The 14,841-nt window shown below is 41.8% G+C and overlaps 2 protein-coding genes across 6 annotated transcripts; one reads left to right on the top strand and one right to left on the bottom strand.

The window, feature by feature from the left end:
• Positions 1 to 344: 344 nt before the first annotated feature.
• Positions 345 to 6,023, bottom strand: LOC146268002 (uncharacterized). 5 transcript variants are annotated; one of them, XM_084667017.1, is made up of 2 exons: positions 5,884 to 6,023; positions 345 to 3,992 (listed from the first exon to the last, which is right to left on the bottom strand). In XM_084667017.1, the coding sequence occupies exon 2, from the start codon at positions 3,864 to 3,866 to the stop codon at positions 2,223 to 2,225; it is 1,644 nt and encodes a 547-aa protein (XP_084523143.1). In that variant the 5' UTR covers positions 3,867 to 3,992; positions 5,884 to 6,023; the 3' UTR covers positions 345 to 2,222. The 5 variants fall into 5 exon arrangements, with proteins under 5 accessions (XP_084523143.1, XP_084523144.1, XP_084523147.1 ...); XM_084667018.1 differs by having other exon boundaries at positions 5,811 to 6,006; XM_084667021.1 differs by lacking the exon at positions 5,884 to 6,023 and adding an exon at positions 4,563 to 4,585.
• A 4,893-nt stretch (positions 6,024 to 10,916) lies between these two features.
• Positions 10,917 to 14,080, top strand: ftr14l (finTRIM family, member 14-like). Its single transcript, XM_084709173.1, has 8 exons — positions 10,917 to 11,438; positions 11,519 to 11,614; positions 11,758 to 11,991; positions 12,112 to 12,271; positions 12,412 to 12,471; positions 12,704 to 12,760; positions 13,104 to 13,240; positions 13,411 to 14,080. Exons 1-8 carry the CDS (start codon positions 11,040 to 11,042, stop codon positions 13,813 to 13,815), a joined length of 1,548 nt encoding a protein of 515 aa, XP_084565299.1. The 5' UTR covers positions 10,917 to 11,039; the 3' UTR covers positions 13,816 to 14,080.
• Positions 14,081 to 14,841: the final 761 nt, after the last annotated feature.

The following is a 14,841-nucleotide window of genomic DNA, read 5'->3' on the forward strand; positions in this document are numbered from 1 at the left end:
ATAGATTTGCCTTCTCTGAATAGTTCCGAAAGATGTATAGTGGGTTGTGTGTTCAGAGTCGGACCATTCCACTATTCAGAGAAGACAAATCCATAGCAGATATAAAACATTTTTTTGTAAATACATGAAAATAAAAAACAAGTGTCTCCATGTGGACAAATACCTTGCAACACATTCAGATGACATTATGAGAAAGCATGCATGCCCCCTAGTGGACATGGGAAACAAGAACATAGATGCACATTGCAACCCAACTCCAGTCAAATTATTATATTTTTAACAAATGGTGTTTATCTCACAATAGTCTATAAAACTAAATTATAACCAGACAGGAGAGAAGAGGCTGACAGTGAACAATCTTTATTTATCCATATGTGTGCCATTCAGATCTGGGAGAAATGGTACAGAGTAGGGCCTTTACATAGAAGCCTACGTGGATTAATTACATTGTTACTTCCTTTTTTCTTAATTCAACCTCTAAGAAATCTACAGTGAGGCCAATCAAATAGGACAGGGACAAATTAAAAGACAATAATGATAGCAACAGTGTAAACACATAGTAATATACATAAAAGCAAAAGTAGGAATAAGTATCAATAATTCAAAATTAAAATGTGGGGTAAGTTAGTATGGATACAAAACACAAAGGAGAAGTTGCCAAAACCTTTGACTTTTTTTCAGATAACAGCTCGGCATACATTTCTACATCAGCATGCAATAAGGCACCTATCTAACACAAGGAAAAAGCCTATGCTACGGTTTTTAAAGCACAATTGCTGTCCAAAAAAGTAAATATTGCTCAAAATAATATTCACTCCCATAAAAACAGTATCCCTCATTCCCTTTCAAATGACCCAAACCATATCTAAAAAAATACATCAGTTTGTAAAAGACGTACATAGAACAGTAAATAGAGCGCCTTGTTGTGGAGTTCAAAGGAGGGCATTTCTATTAAATCAAGCTATAACCCTGTCATGTCTTGATAGGTGTACATAATATTCTATTACAATGTCAATTTTGACAGCTCTGCAGTGTGATATTAAGAATGACCTCTATTCTATACATTGCTAATTAAATTTCTCTCCAAAGTCATAGCAAGAAATAATTCTTTAACATTTGTGTCGTCACATCTCAGTATTATACATTTGGTGCTTGAGTAGAGGGAAATGAATAGGAAATAATCTGGACGCAATTTGACTTGAAATAATGCTACCAAATGGTTTTATTTTCTATGCATTTCCTGCTTCCCATTTGTAATTGCGTCCCACTTTAGCACTAGGAGTATTGCTCTCGCAGCAGTCAGTTCGGTAGTACAGTACTGAACTTAACTGAACTCAAATACCAACACACACCATTAATTTAACCTGATAGAGCGTTCTAGATAATAGCCAAAATCAAGGAGAGCGCTTGCATTTCCTGGTAGCTAACACAAAATGTAAATAACTTTTTTTTTAAAGGAAAAGGAGGGAGACTAAGTGGATCTCACTATCAAAAATGTCATCTGGAACAAAACAGCACACTACCTATACATATATATAAAAAAAGAAAATCAACAATTATTTACATAGGATTTCTTTGTCTGCTTCATATAAGATACAGAAGGTGAAATGGGGTGAAAACATTACAATGGGTAAATGGCTAATTTGTTTGATCAAGGCAGTTTGATTTTGCCAGACCACTATTTGCATCAGTAGGCTAGTGAGGGCTTGACCTCAAAACTAAAGCAGGGTTAGGTTATCTACAAACTCTGCCTTCGTTTTTGTTTAATTACACAATTCCCCCTTGTGCCAATGACACACTTGTACTGAATCCTTATATCAAAGAAAGCAGGCACAGGGAGAGGAAAGCATTTTCAGGGAATATTTTCATCATGTAGATTATCAAATCACATTTTAAAAGCGATCAGAGGCTCTGGAGCAAGTTAAGCACAATCACAAATGAGAATACAGTCTCATTCAGTGTCTATCATCACACAATTTATTCAAATCAACTAATCGGCTGTCCTAGGAACTTTTCAACCAACCAATTGCAAAAGCTGTGAGCTAGGAAGTGAAGTCCTTCGGTTTCAGAACTTTGTTGACCTCAAGACTTTTTTGTCGTTGTCCATTTGTTTTGACTGCTCTATACAGACAAACTTGCAGATTCATTGATCATGGGTGGTTGTGGGGGATCCATATGTGGGAATGGAGATGGGGGGAGGGGGGGTAGGGGAGTGATTCAGCTCACTGATCTATGTGAATCCTATGGTGCCTGGAAAGGGAGGACGAATGATTGAAGCCTTTTCCGCACTGGGAGCATCTGTAGGGCTTTTCACTGCCCAGTATGCGCTGTTTAAGGATGGTGGTGTGGGGAAATCCCTTTCCTGAGGGGATGGCGCTGTACTGCTGTTGCTGCTGCTGATGTTGCGCCTGCGCCTGCTGCTTCTCCTCCACGTGGACTCTCTGGTGTCTGGACAGAGAGGACGAGTGATTGAACCTCTTCCCACAGTGCGCGCACGTGTAACTCTTCCCCTCAGAGTGGACTCTTTGGTGGCGGGACAAGGAGGAGGAATGATTGAAGCCCTTGTCGCAGTGGTTGCAAGTGTATGGTTTATCACCCTGGCCTTGCTGGATCCTTTGTTTCAGGGTGGTGCCGTAAAAAGCTGCCTTCCCAGAGGGAGGAGACGAGTACATCCTGGAATCCTGGTGGGTCTTGTGGTGTCGAGACAGCGAGGAGGAATGGTTGAACCCCTTGTCACACTGGGCACAGGTGTAGGGCTTTCCTCCAATGTGGACCTGCTGGTGCTTCTTCAGGTGGCGCTTGCGGACAAAGCTCTTCCTACACTGGTTACATTTGTAGGGCTTGTCTCCGGAGTGGATCCTCTGGTGCTCTCTGAGGGTGGCCGCAGCCGCAAAGCACTTCCCACACTGAGTGCACCTGTGGGGTTTGTCGCCCGCATGGGTCTTCTGATGCTGCTTCAGGTTGGAAGCAGTGGTAAAGCCTTTGCCACACTGGGCGCAGGTGTACGGCTTCTCCCTAGCGTGGAGTTCCTGGTGCTTCTTCAGGTGTCTTCTGCGGACAAAGCTCTTCCTGCACTGGGTGCACTTGTAGGGCTTGTCCTCAGAGTGCATCTTCATGTGTTCTCTGAGAGTAATGGCTGCTGCAAAACTCTTACCACACTCGGAGCATCTGTGGGGCTTCTCTGTGGAATGGATCATTTGATGGGACTTGAGGTTGAAGGCGTCAACAACACCTTTTCCAACCATCTCCACACCGGTGGGGACATAGGCCTTCTCTTTCATGTGTATCTTCATGTGCTGCTTAAGACTAGCCTCCACAGCAAAGCTCTCACCACAGTGCACACATATGTAAGGGTTGAGGTCCTTGTGGATCTCAAAGTGCTGGTGGAGATCAGCCATGCTGCCAAAGATCTCCCCGCACTCGTTGCACTGCAGGCCGTGGGCCTCGTGGATGACGACGCCATTCTCAGACTCCACTGTGAGCTCACCACCATGGTCAGACTCCACCTTGACCACATGCTCAGACTCTGTTTTAAGTAGCACCTCGCCCAACAGAACTTCATTAGGCCCACTTTTGATATCTGCCCCCGTGTAACACTGCATATCTGCATGTTCTACCTTGGTGTAGTCATGATCCGTCTCTGCAACAATGGCATCCACACAGGCCACAGCCCCGAGCTCTGAACCCAGGCCCTGGATTTTGGCTAGGTCAGAGCCGTGGATCTCCAGCTCCAAACCACGCTTCTCCTCAGTCATAATCTCTGTTTCTGCTGCATAGTGAAGGTCGACCTGGCTATGGGCTATGACACACTCCGACCCCAGCGTGTCAAGGCCGGGAGTGTCACATTCAGTCTCTGACTCAGCCATGAGAACACACTCCAGCCCCACGACCTCCGTTTTACAGCCGGATGATTACTTTTTGGGAACTTGGGGGAGCTCTACTCGGGATGCTAGCTGTGCAGTGATGGAGTCTTGGTCTTCAATCAAAGTTTTCTGTGGGGGAACACAACATGACAGGTTGGGGATTATACATGGTTGATTATTTTGACAGACCATAATAACACCTCAAAGTTCTAGTTATGCTACCAACTAATTATTAACCCATGAAATCTCACTTGACACCTGTTGTTGTTAGCAAGGTGGCTAACTAACGTTAGCCAGACCATCAGCTAACTGTAAATTATGGCTAACTAGCCAGAAGATGGGGAAACCTGCATTAGACCTGTATCAGTGTATAGATCGCCAATGCATGTTGCCATTCGGTGTGCACTGAAAAGACAAAAGGCGCGCGGTGGCCTCACACAAATGCACAAAATGTTCTTAATATACAAATTAGGTCAGATAATAATTTATAAGGTGTTTCGTTAGCAAGTTAGCAAACAATTCGCTAACTAGCCAGCTATATAGCACGCTAAATGGTAGTTTAGCTAGCATTCAAGTCCGGCTTAAGACATGCATCTGACGCTTATTGTATCGTTAAGCCGAATAGAAAATATCGTGACACTACAAACGGTGACTGCCTAACAGCGTTGCTCTTCGTTTTTTTTGTTTTTTTTTACTTACGAATCCATGTTCGAAAATGGAATGTATTGTATTTTCAGTTCCTTTACGGAGTTTTAACAACAAGTCCTTTAGGGTCTGCAACATCTCCGTGTTGGCTACAAATGGCGAGCATTACATTAGCCCGCTAGTTAGCTGGCTAGGTTATGGGAAAACAAGTTAACGATGAACTGCATTGATAGCTACTTCTAGCCGCTAATGTTGCCTGAATTGACCAGCTAAAGTTGGCTAACTAGCTCCACTGCATACAACCAGATGTTTGACGAGCTGATTATAGAACGAAAAGTATAATTTGCTTAAGAAACATGCATCGAATCAATGTGGATTCATCCTGGTTTAGGACATAATCACGAACGCGGAAATTCCCATCACAACTAGTGCGCAGCATTCACAAGCCATCTTGTGCCACACCACCACTTTTCAGCTAGCCAACAAGCATAAGATGGCTGCTATGATGTTAGCTGATGTTAGCTTCCGCCCTTCAAATCGCAATTACGAACTAGCTGACTAGCTTCAAAACGCAACATTACTATTTCAAATAAAGCACAAATGATAACCACATATTTAAAGTCATAACAATTTTATCCCTACACATTCACCAGTGTGGAGATGGTTCGCATTTGCAATTTTATGATAATCCGATAAAGTCGACTGAAACAAAGATGGCTAACGTGGACCAGGCGAGGAGTGTTCGCCTCGCTAAAAAAAACCCGGGAAAGGCGACCCCCCTATTATATAATCGACAGTGCATGACAAAGTAAATCAACATGATTTAGACTTAATAAAACGCACAAAACAATAAACGACTCTTGCCGACTCGCCGTTTCTACGACTGCTTCTCATGAAAGAACACAATAGAAACCAAAATGGATAGCATTCCAATATCTTATTTTCAGCCCGCATTCTGATGGCCTTGCAAGCTGTTTGCAGCAACGGCGCTAGCATGGCTAGCAAGCCACTTTAGCGCGCTACCTAGCCGTTGTATCAAGCTAACTAGCAAGCTAAATCGGCTACTACACGCTAGGAGCTGTTCGAGATAGCTTGAAATCTGCCATTCCTGAAAAGTACATACAGTAAGTAATGTTATGAGAATATTTTTCATTAACTTTCAGCATCAAAAAAATACATTCTCAATAATATATACCAACTTCATGCGAAAGACTTAATAAAAAAATAAGTTAACAACTGGAAGTAGGCAGACTATAACTTTTGCAAAATGAGTACCTTATATCATCTACGGCCATACTGTACCTGTTAAAAGAGACACCAAATCTACTGAATTGAAAAAAATCACTCGGTAGAGTATCTACACCACTGCACCCACCTCTTTGTCTTCGGATTTTTGGGATGATGAAAAACTATGTGTGAGCTCTGCACTAATGATAGCTCCGGGCTGCTAGCTTGCTTGCGTCTGAACTGCGCTGATGTCTTCCTCTGACTCTTTCTGTATAGCTGGCGCCACAGATCTTCTGGCGCCAACGTTGCAGAGGAGCGCATTAGCGAATGCATTGTAGTCATTTCACCAGCAAAATAATCACTGCTGCCACCTACTGTTTCGGAGTAATTGTCAATTCCGCTCGCACGCACCATGCTGATTACGACCCATGCTAATAGTCATAACCTATCATTTTTATTACCTATTTTGCCTTTCATCATCTTTTGGGCAAACGACATTAGCATATTTAATTTGGGTTTTAGATTCTCCTCAACATAGATGTAAAAAATTAAGCAAAGAAATTCATGACATTCATGAAATTATAAAGAAACAAAATGATACACTTTGGGAAAGGCTAGGGCAAACTCCGCACAAAATATTTCACAGGTTCTGTGTGTGACTTTAGAATATGACTATCATCACACAGCAAATGAAGCAAAAATGGTTGGTTTATATTAATATTTTTCACAAAAATGCAAAATCACATGGCATTCCTCATCTTGTTCTCACAATAAGATCCTTGACTTTTCAGAGTCACCTCTCATGGATTTTAGGAGCTAGATATGGATAGGATCTACCTCTGCCTATCTAAGTGGCCAATTAAAAAGACCTTGCAGTATTTACTTTTCAGAAAGTTAAATTCCTCCATTTAGACTCATTCACACTGAAATTGTCTTGTCATTTAATACAATGGTTTTACAGTTCAGGAACAATATCATATGAACCAGCACAGGAGCATGCAAACTGTCCACTCTTTGTGTTTACTCAGGCTTATCCTTCCATTTTAGATGTGTTGTTCTTCAGGTACAGATGGACTTGATGGACTATCTGAAAGTACATGCAGGCACAACTGAATAGGAGGGAATCTGTTCTCAAGTCTTCCACCTGCTCCTCCATCACTTTTTGTGCTGGAAATCCAACATAACACGCAGTGTTATGCATTTAAGTACAAAAAATGCTGCATGACTAATCAGAATCTGTGATTTCATGTTCAAGCATCGGCGTTTTGGTGTATCTTGAAAAGGCATTGAACAACAGTCTCTAAAGATAAATCTATTTGTGCGGGAGGGTTAATTAATGGATGCACTTCGGAAAATGCCGCCCTCCTCCTCATGCCGCCCTAGGCGGCTGCCTGTGTCGCCTACAGGAAGGAAGGGCCCTCCCAATTTGGCTCCATGGCCAGAGATGGGCAGTATTTCAATTACTTGTATTTGAAATACACATTTCACAAGGCTTTGGAGTATTTTTTGTAATTTGTGTTTGATAGGGCCGATAAAAAATCAAATGTAATTTGTAACAAAATTAAGTAATGGAGTAATGTTGTATTTAAAATACTCAAAATACTTTCTCGACAAATCAAAAAACAGTTCACGAGTTCAATCTTCAGATCAAAGCTGAGTTAGAGACCCTTTGTGTTCTGGAGGACACCAGAAAAGACCTGCTTTCTCTTAAGCAGTACCCACTTATTAGGCTCCTTTTTGTTTGATTTAACACAACCCTCCCATCATAGCTCCGGTTGAGAGACTGTTCTCGTTTCCAGGAATAATATTAAATCCGCACAGGAGGCGGTTAGCCCCAGAAATATCTGAAAAGTGAGTTGTTCTTAAAGGCAACTAAACTGGCTACTCAGTGGTTGGGTCTCAACTCACTTGTTAAGTTACCTTTTAACAGAGTGAGTGAGTGTATGAGAGTGAGTGAGTGCCTACTCATCCTCTGATGCCTCAGTGTGTGTGTGTGTGTGTGTGTGTGTATGTGTGAGGGAGAGTCTGTGTGAATCGTCAGGTGGAGGGTCCTCTCTCCAGGTGTAGTAGTGGACTTTATCAAGGACTTATGCAACACTGCTATTGTGTTAGCATCCCTGTGGAGGGGCAGGTAGTGTGGATTACTTACACACACACACACACACACACACACACACACACACACACACACACACACACACACACACACACACACACACACACACACACACACACACACACACGCACACACAGAGGCATCATTGAATGAATAAATATATCAACGTTTGTACGTTTTTAAGTCCATTAAAAAAACATATATATATATATATATATATAAAATATATGTATATGTATTGATTATGTAAGATAGTCAATCAAGTTGTTATCTTTTAAAAGCTTGGCTATTAAAGAAGGTCTTACTTATCCCAATGAGTCTTGTACCTGGGCCAAATACCATCACCTTCTTCTCCTTCTTTCTTTTTGTGGGGTTCACCAGAACTACATTATATAGCCCAAACCTGAATGCTCTGCTAGACCAAATTGTTAGAAAACGAAGAATCCAGTAAAGGTATTTCCTATATTTTAAATACAAAATACATGTATTGTATTTTGTTACATTTTCTGGCACCAGCATTTTGTAGCTTATTTTAATACATTTATTTGATGGGTATTTAGTTTCAAAATACATTTTGATGTATTTTTGCCCATCTCTGTCCATGGCACATGCAGTACCAAATATCAGAGTTGGCCATTCCCCACTGCTATTTTTGAAGCATTTGCCATGCAGTGAAAGGTAGGTATATGGTGTGCTTGTTTTTTTTGTTGTTGATGGAAACACTTCACCAAGTTGTACGAGTCCGCACAAGAAATCTGTACTTACTGTGGGGATGTCAAATGAGAATCCAAAGTGTCCAATATTTCCAATCTAATGAGGCAAAGTGCTACACAGGTCATGTTCCCCAAAGTCATTGCCCTAAACTGCGGCCAGCAGGATGAGCCCTGCATAACCCCAAAACTATGCATTGATACATGCACCTCTCTACAACATCGGTCATGTCACATTTAATCATTTAGCAGACCCTCTTATCCAGAACGACTTACAGTAAGTACAGGGACATTCCCCCGAGTCCACCGAGGCAAGTAGGGTAAAGTGCCTTGCAACATCATTTGGCACAGCCAGAAATTGAACCAGCAACCTTCTGATTGGTATCCCGATTCCCTAACCGCTCAGCTATCGGACTCCCCCAATCTCATGACGCAGAGAAAAAAGGATTCTTGCACTCTTACCATGGGGGTGCTGCTCCCTCTCTAGTTCACAGTGGTGGAATGACCTCCTTGTTCAACTATGCACCTCTCCTTCCCTACTGACCTTCTGACAGGGTTTCAAGACAAACTATTTCAAGCATCCCCTGAACTATCCACTATTTGCTTGACGTAAGTGCACCAAGAGCAACATGTAGCAATACATTAGTTCTTGCGATACTTGTGATCTGTTAATTCTCTTGATATTGTATCTGAGATCCTGTTGTACCACTGCGTCTCAAGAGACTGCACAAACAAAAGTTTAATATTGTGTTTTAGCTATGACATTGTTTTTTGCTTACACTGTGCGGTGTAATTTCATAGTTGAGATGTTATTGTTGCACAGTACTGTAGTTGAGTTATCAGGGTTGGTAAACCTTAACCCTGTCTTTCTTGTTCACCATGTCTGGTAGCTAAGATATGGTTCATTTGCATTATGACTGGTAAAAACAGACTGTTCTTTGACTGACCACCAAACTACTTTTAGCACTATGCACTTTCGATCCTTGATTTTCTGGTGTACTTTCCAAATACACTATTTACATGTCACTGTTACGCCCCCTCCAATGGCTTGGGAGAGGAGGAGCACGTAACTGCCCAAGGCCACAGTGGTGAAGGAAACAGGAGCGTAGCGCCAATACATGTGTTTGCCACAACCAAAATGCCATGCACACAAACGTTAACTCAAACAATGGGGAAGGAGGACAACAGGCAAAGGGTTAGGAGTAGGCCAGTGCCAGCAGTCTGTCAATTCAAAGAAATAATACAAAATGACCCTGAGCTTCCCTACCCCTCTACTCCTTCCTGACACCAACTAAACTACAACTTACTTCACTGCTACAATACACAGGGTGACAGCCGCTAGTGTCTAACCAGGTGTATTTAACAGATAGTTAACTACGGGTGTGTATGTAAACCCCAGGGTATCTTACCTAGACCTACTCCACAGACGTCCAGGATAAGGACTAGGGTTACAAACACGGCAGGTCTACGAATACAAATAACAATCCTCAAAGCTTATACGGTTCTCTCAACAACATTCAATATACAACACGGAATACTCAATATTCAAGACCCCGTAACAGTCACTTTAGTGTTTGCTAAGTGAATGAAATGTTAAATTAACTGTGGGTCAGCCTCATGGACTGGTATGATATGGTCTCCCAACTTCAGCTGGTACAAGATTTTGGCACAAAAAACATGCAAATAGAGGAAGCAAATGGACGGGATGCAAAATATGTATTAAACACCTCTGAGTGGTTATCACATTTCTGCCTCTGAGGGTAATTACCTTTGATGGGTCTTAGAGTGTGACAAGTAAACCGTATCAGTGTAATCCATTCAGAAGGTTGTTCATCTTCATTGGCCACGGACACTTTGCAGTCATATATCCTCAGCTGGGATTTCTCTGCAAAATCTAGTTCAAGGAGCAATAGAATAATGATGCCTCCCAATTCTGCAATATTATCCTGAAGTCTTGGTGTGTTATATTCATTTTGTATTACAACAAATCTGGAGAAGTAGAAAATAACCAGTTAATGTATACATATATATAGTTATAGCTATGAATAATTTGTTTTACGCAGACACTAGTACTGTCTGAAGGATATTTCTTTTTTAATTTTAAAGCTGTCAATTACTGAAGTCAATGTAATGCCCCAACCCCTTGTTGCCAAGGAAAGATCAGTTTATTTGTGTTACCCTCCTCTTTGTTACACACAACTCCTTGTAATGTGCCACACCTACAGTATTCAGTCTTTTAAACATCCAACTAGGAATACTGGTTTGGCCCAGAGTCATCCTCATAGCTAACATTCCTTCTCTCGCTCTGTCCCAGTCAAGCAGTTTCACTGAAACTGTGTCACTCTGTGTGTGAACTCCTCTTTTCTTGCACTACCGTCTTTCGTGTGGATCATTTATCGCTGGATTTACTTAGGAAGGTTCTCTGCTACACCTAAACGGGACACTCGAGTTCAGAGTTTAACCCAGAAGAAAAAAAACATGTCTCGTTCTGGCACTCTGGACCTGGACAAATACAGCAGCTTGGGGAAATCCCGAAGATCCACTTCTCATAACCAACTCAAAGTCCAGACCAAGCCTGGGGATGTCCTGTGTGATTTCTGCACTACCAGCAAGCAAAAGGCTGTGAAGTCCTGCTTGCTCTGCCTGGCCTCCTACTGTGAGCTTCATCTCCAGTCTCACTACAACTTCCCTGCCCTGATGAAGCACAAGCTGGTAATAGCCACGGGCCAGATGAGAGAGAAAATCTGCGCCCAGCATGACAAGCTGCTGGAGGCTTTTTGTCGCACCGATCAGACGTCTGTTTGTGTTTTGTGCATGATGGACGAACACAAGCACCATGACACTGTCCCAGCTGGGACAGAGAGAACAGAGAAGCAGGTAAGCCTTTAAAAAGAAACAACATTTCCTATCTCTTAACAGTCCACAGAGGTTTGATTGTGTGAACCCTACATTCACAGAAACAGCTGGGCTCCACTCTGCAAAAGTCTCAGCAAAGGATTGACGAGAGAGTGAAGAAATGGCAGGATCTCAGACAGGCTGTAGAGTCTGTTAAGGTTGGAAACCTGTTGCTTAAACAGGATTGCTTTTAGACAGACATACCTTGTAGATTAGAGAGATTGTTGGTATTAATATCTCCAGAACATATTTGATGTGCCTGTGAGCAAAGTACTCACCTTCACTTGTTCTCACCACACAGCACTCGGCACAGACAGCTCTGGATGAGAATGAGCGTATCTTCACTGAACTGATACGCTCCATTGAAAGGAAGTACAATGAGGTGAAGGAGCAGGTGAGGGCCCATGAGAAGACGACTGTCACAGAAGCTGAGGGGATGCTACAGCGCTTGGAGGAGGAGATCACTCTCATGAAGAAGAAACACACAGACCTGGACAAGCTCTCACTCACTGACGACCACATACACTTCCTGCAGGTCAATCTTTGTTCTAGAAAACCACTAGAAAACACCAAATGTTTTCCATTTAAGCTTTTTGAGAGGGTTGAAAAGAGATCTATCAACGCTTTTCTTCCATTTACCGTTTGCCCCCTATAGAGTTGGCAGTCTCTGTCCGGTCCCTCAGGATACGAAGACCTAAATGGTGTCACTGTTGCCCCACACTATTCCTTTGATGCAACCAAGAGAGCCATCGCCGCACTGAAGGTACAAGTCGAAGAGGTTACCAAGGTAGAAGTCAGCAAAGTCTCTTCAGCAAGTAAGTGGATTGGACACAGTTGACCTGAATGTTTGAAGGCCTTGGGGGTTGTGGGTGTTGGGAACTGTTGTTTAGGTTATGTGGCTTGTTAGAGTAAAGTATCTTTACAAAGTGGGCTTTCTCTATCTGCCATTCCACAGTAAAGGAAGTATATATTTTGCAACCACTTGAACCAATGAAAAAAGAGGTTTCCGTGAAATGTGAGTAGTTTCATTAATTGTCTTTATACTGTACATGTGAATCATCCAATGCCATATTGATATTAAACAATGATATGAGGCCATGTCATGACCGTAAAGAAAACTGACGTAATGAACACAGTGTTAAGGTAGCAGTTTTGGGCAAACTGGTTTAAGAAGTATGAAAGTCATATGAAAGTCTGGGATCTTTTGAGGAAAAACAAGTGAGCTTTCTCTGTTTATCCCTCCACAGTAAAACCAGTTGATGTTCAACAACTTCAACCAAAGACAAGAGAAGATTTCTTAAAATGTGAGTTCTTCATCCTCTACATGTGTGCTGAACATGATGTTCAATAATAATTCAGGGAAGGATATCCTCCTCACGTCATGGTAGCATGTATGAAGTGACATACAATTTGACCCAACTGCAACAAACTGTCGGGCAGAGCTGGCTAAACAGGCTTTGTGAAAGATTTGAATGTCATCCAACAATTCAGGAGCATCCATATAAATAAACATATTTCCTTGACCATTAGAGACTCTGTAGGTGGTGAAACAGGATGTTTTGTTAATGCCTTAACCCATGTATCGTGTTACATGACATGTGTCTTGGACACAGAATGTTTAATACTTAATTGTTGCCCTGTGTTCAGACTACTGCGAGTTGACATTGGACTCCAACAGTGCCCATCCTAACCTTCACCTATCAGAAGGGGGTACTGTAGCCACAATGATGAACGATCCCAAGAATTACCCTGACCACCCAGACAGGTTTGACCACTGGCAGCAGGTTAGTTGAGAACCTGAGTTTTTATAACACGTAGTATAAACTAGATGACTTTGCCTGTTTAATTTGTCTGTGGCCTTATTCTGTTAAAAAAAAAACAGATTCTTATAAACTTAATTCTTATCTGAATTAAGATAAATTCACATTCTCATCAACTCCATTCTATCTTCAAGGTACTGTGCAAGGAGTCACTGTCTGGGAGTCGGAGCTACTGGGAGGTGGAATGGAAGGGAACAGAGATAGATATCGCTGTGTCCTACTGGGGAATCAGTCGAAAGGGAAAAAGCAATGACTGCAGCCTCGGTTGGAACAAAATGTCCTGGAGCCTGTATTGTTCAGATTCCAAATACTCGTTTGTGCATGATAATAAGAGTACAGACATAGTAGTGCCGAGATCATCCAGAATTGGTGTCTATTTAGACCACAGGGTGGGTATCCTTGAGTTTTACAGTGTGTCTGGGACTATGAACCTCCTCCAAAGAGTCCAGACTACATTTACTCAGGCTCTCTACCCTGCCTTTAGTGTGTGGGGTTTTGGTTCCAGTGTGAGACTGAGGCAAAACAGAGAAATTCTTTAGCTAGGGTTTTAAGGGACCCATTTACACTGTATGGCTTATTTTGCTCATTTGTCTGTCTCTAACTAGAATTTCCAAGAGGTATGCCAGCTGCAGGAAATGTCACTGATTGTGATTGTTGAGAAATTGTCAAGATGAGTCATGCATGTATGATTCATACAAATAGTAATCCTTTCTTTACTTGTCTATTGCTTGTTAGTCTTATAATCCCACATTTAGATTGTGTGAAATATAATTTACATTTTAACTGAATAAAAAACAACATAAACTGCCAATATCTTTTAGATGGTGAAGGCTTGATGCTTTTGAAACAAATAGCAAATGTTATGAATACCTTTATGAAAACATATGCAGAGAATGTCTAATATAGAGAGAACTGCCACTCTCGGGAAACTTCCGGGTTCTGAACTGGTTGAAGTTCCATGTGAGGGCGCTAACGAGCGAGTGCAGAATGAATGGAGGTCTATGGAGCTATACCCCTCAAAATCCACTTTTCTCAGGATAGAATTTTTTGTCTAGTAATTTGAATTCTGAATTCGAAAGGGGAGGCAAAAAAAATACACACTGCTGGCTGTTAGATTTTTTTAAAGTCGCCTTTCTGTTCTAAAAAGCTTTTGAAAATGTAATTGAAGTCATACACATTGTACGACCAGAGCTACTGCTTTACGGCAAGCTCTGGTCACTTACTTTTTTCTCTCAGGGCATCGACAACACAGCGGACAGGTTAGGCTCTTCCTGTCAATACACATGCTAGAAAGAGTTTTGGCTTGCTAATGTTGTTGCTAATGTTGCTAATGCTCTGACATTCTGATTCCGCTTCGGATGCCATCAAGCAAGAGCTCTGGTCGTATCAGTCCTTCACTAACCAATCAGCTTTCATTAGCAGAATGCTAGCGTGTTATAGGCAACAACGACTCACCCTGTAAGAAATCAAAAGGACATAAGTACTAGTTAATTATACTTTCGACCTATAATCCATGTTGAACATGCAAAAACTACAATCAAATCGGAGATTTCTCAAGGACAATC

Source organism: Hypomesus nipponensis, chromosome 11, assembly GCF_054491055.1.
Source record: "Hypomesus nipponensis isolate SF chromosome 11, ASM5449105v1, whole genome shotgun sequence".
Lineage (NCBI taxonomy): Eukaryota > Metazoa > Chordata > Actinopteri > Osmeriformes > Osmeridae > Hypomesus > Hypomesus nipponensis.

Bases quoted from the DNA above. Each gene is read 5' to 3' on its own strand.
- LOC146268002 (XM_084667017.1), bottom strand. From the start codon at position 3,866: ATGGCTGAGTCAGAGACTGAATGTGACACTCCCGGCCTTGACACGCTG.
- ftr14l (XM_084709173.1), top strand. From the start codon at position 11,040: ATGTCTCGTTCTGGCACTCTGGACCTGGACAAATACAGCAGCTTGGGG. The intron at 12,272-12,411 runs GTAAGTGGATTG...GCCATTCCACAG, and splicing joins CAGCAAAGTCTCTTCAGCAA to TAAAGGAAGTATATATTTTG. The intron at 12,472-12,703 runs GTGAGTAGTTTC...ATCCCTCCACAG, and splicing joins AAAAGAGGTTTCCGTGAAAT to TAAAACCAGTTGATGTTCAA.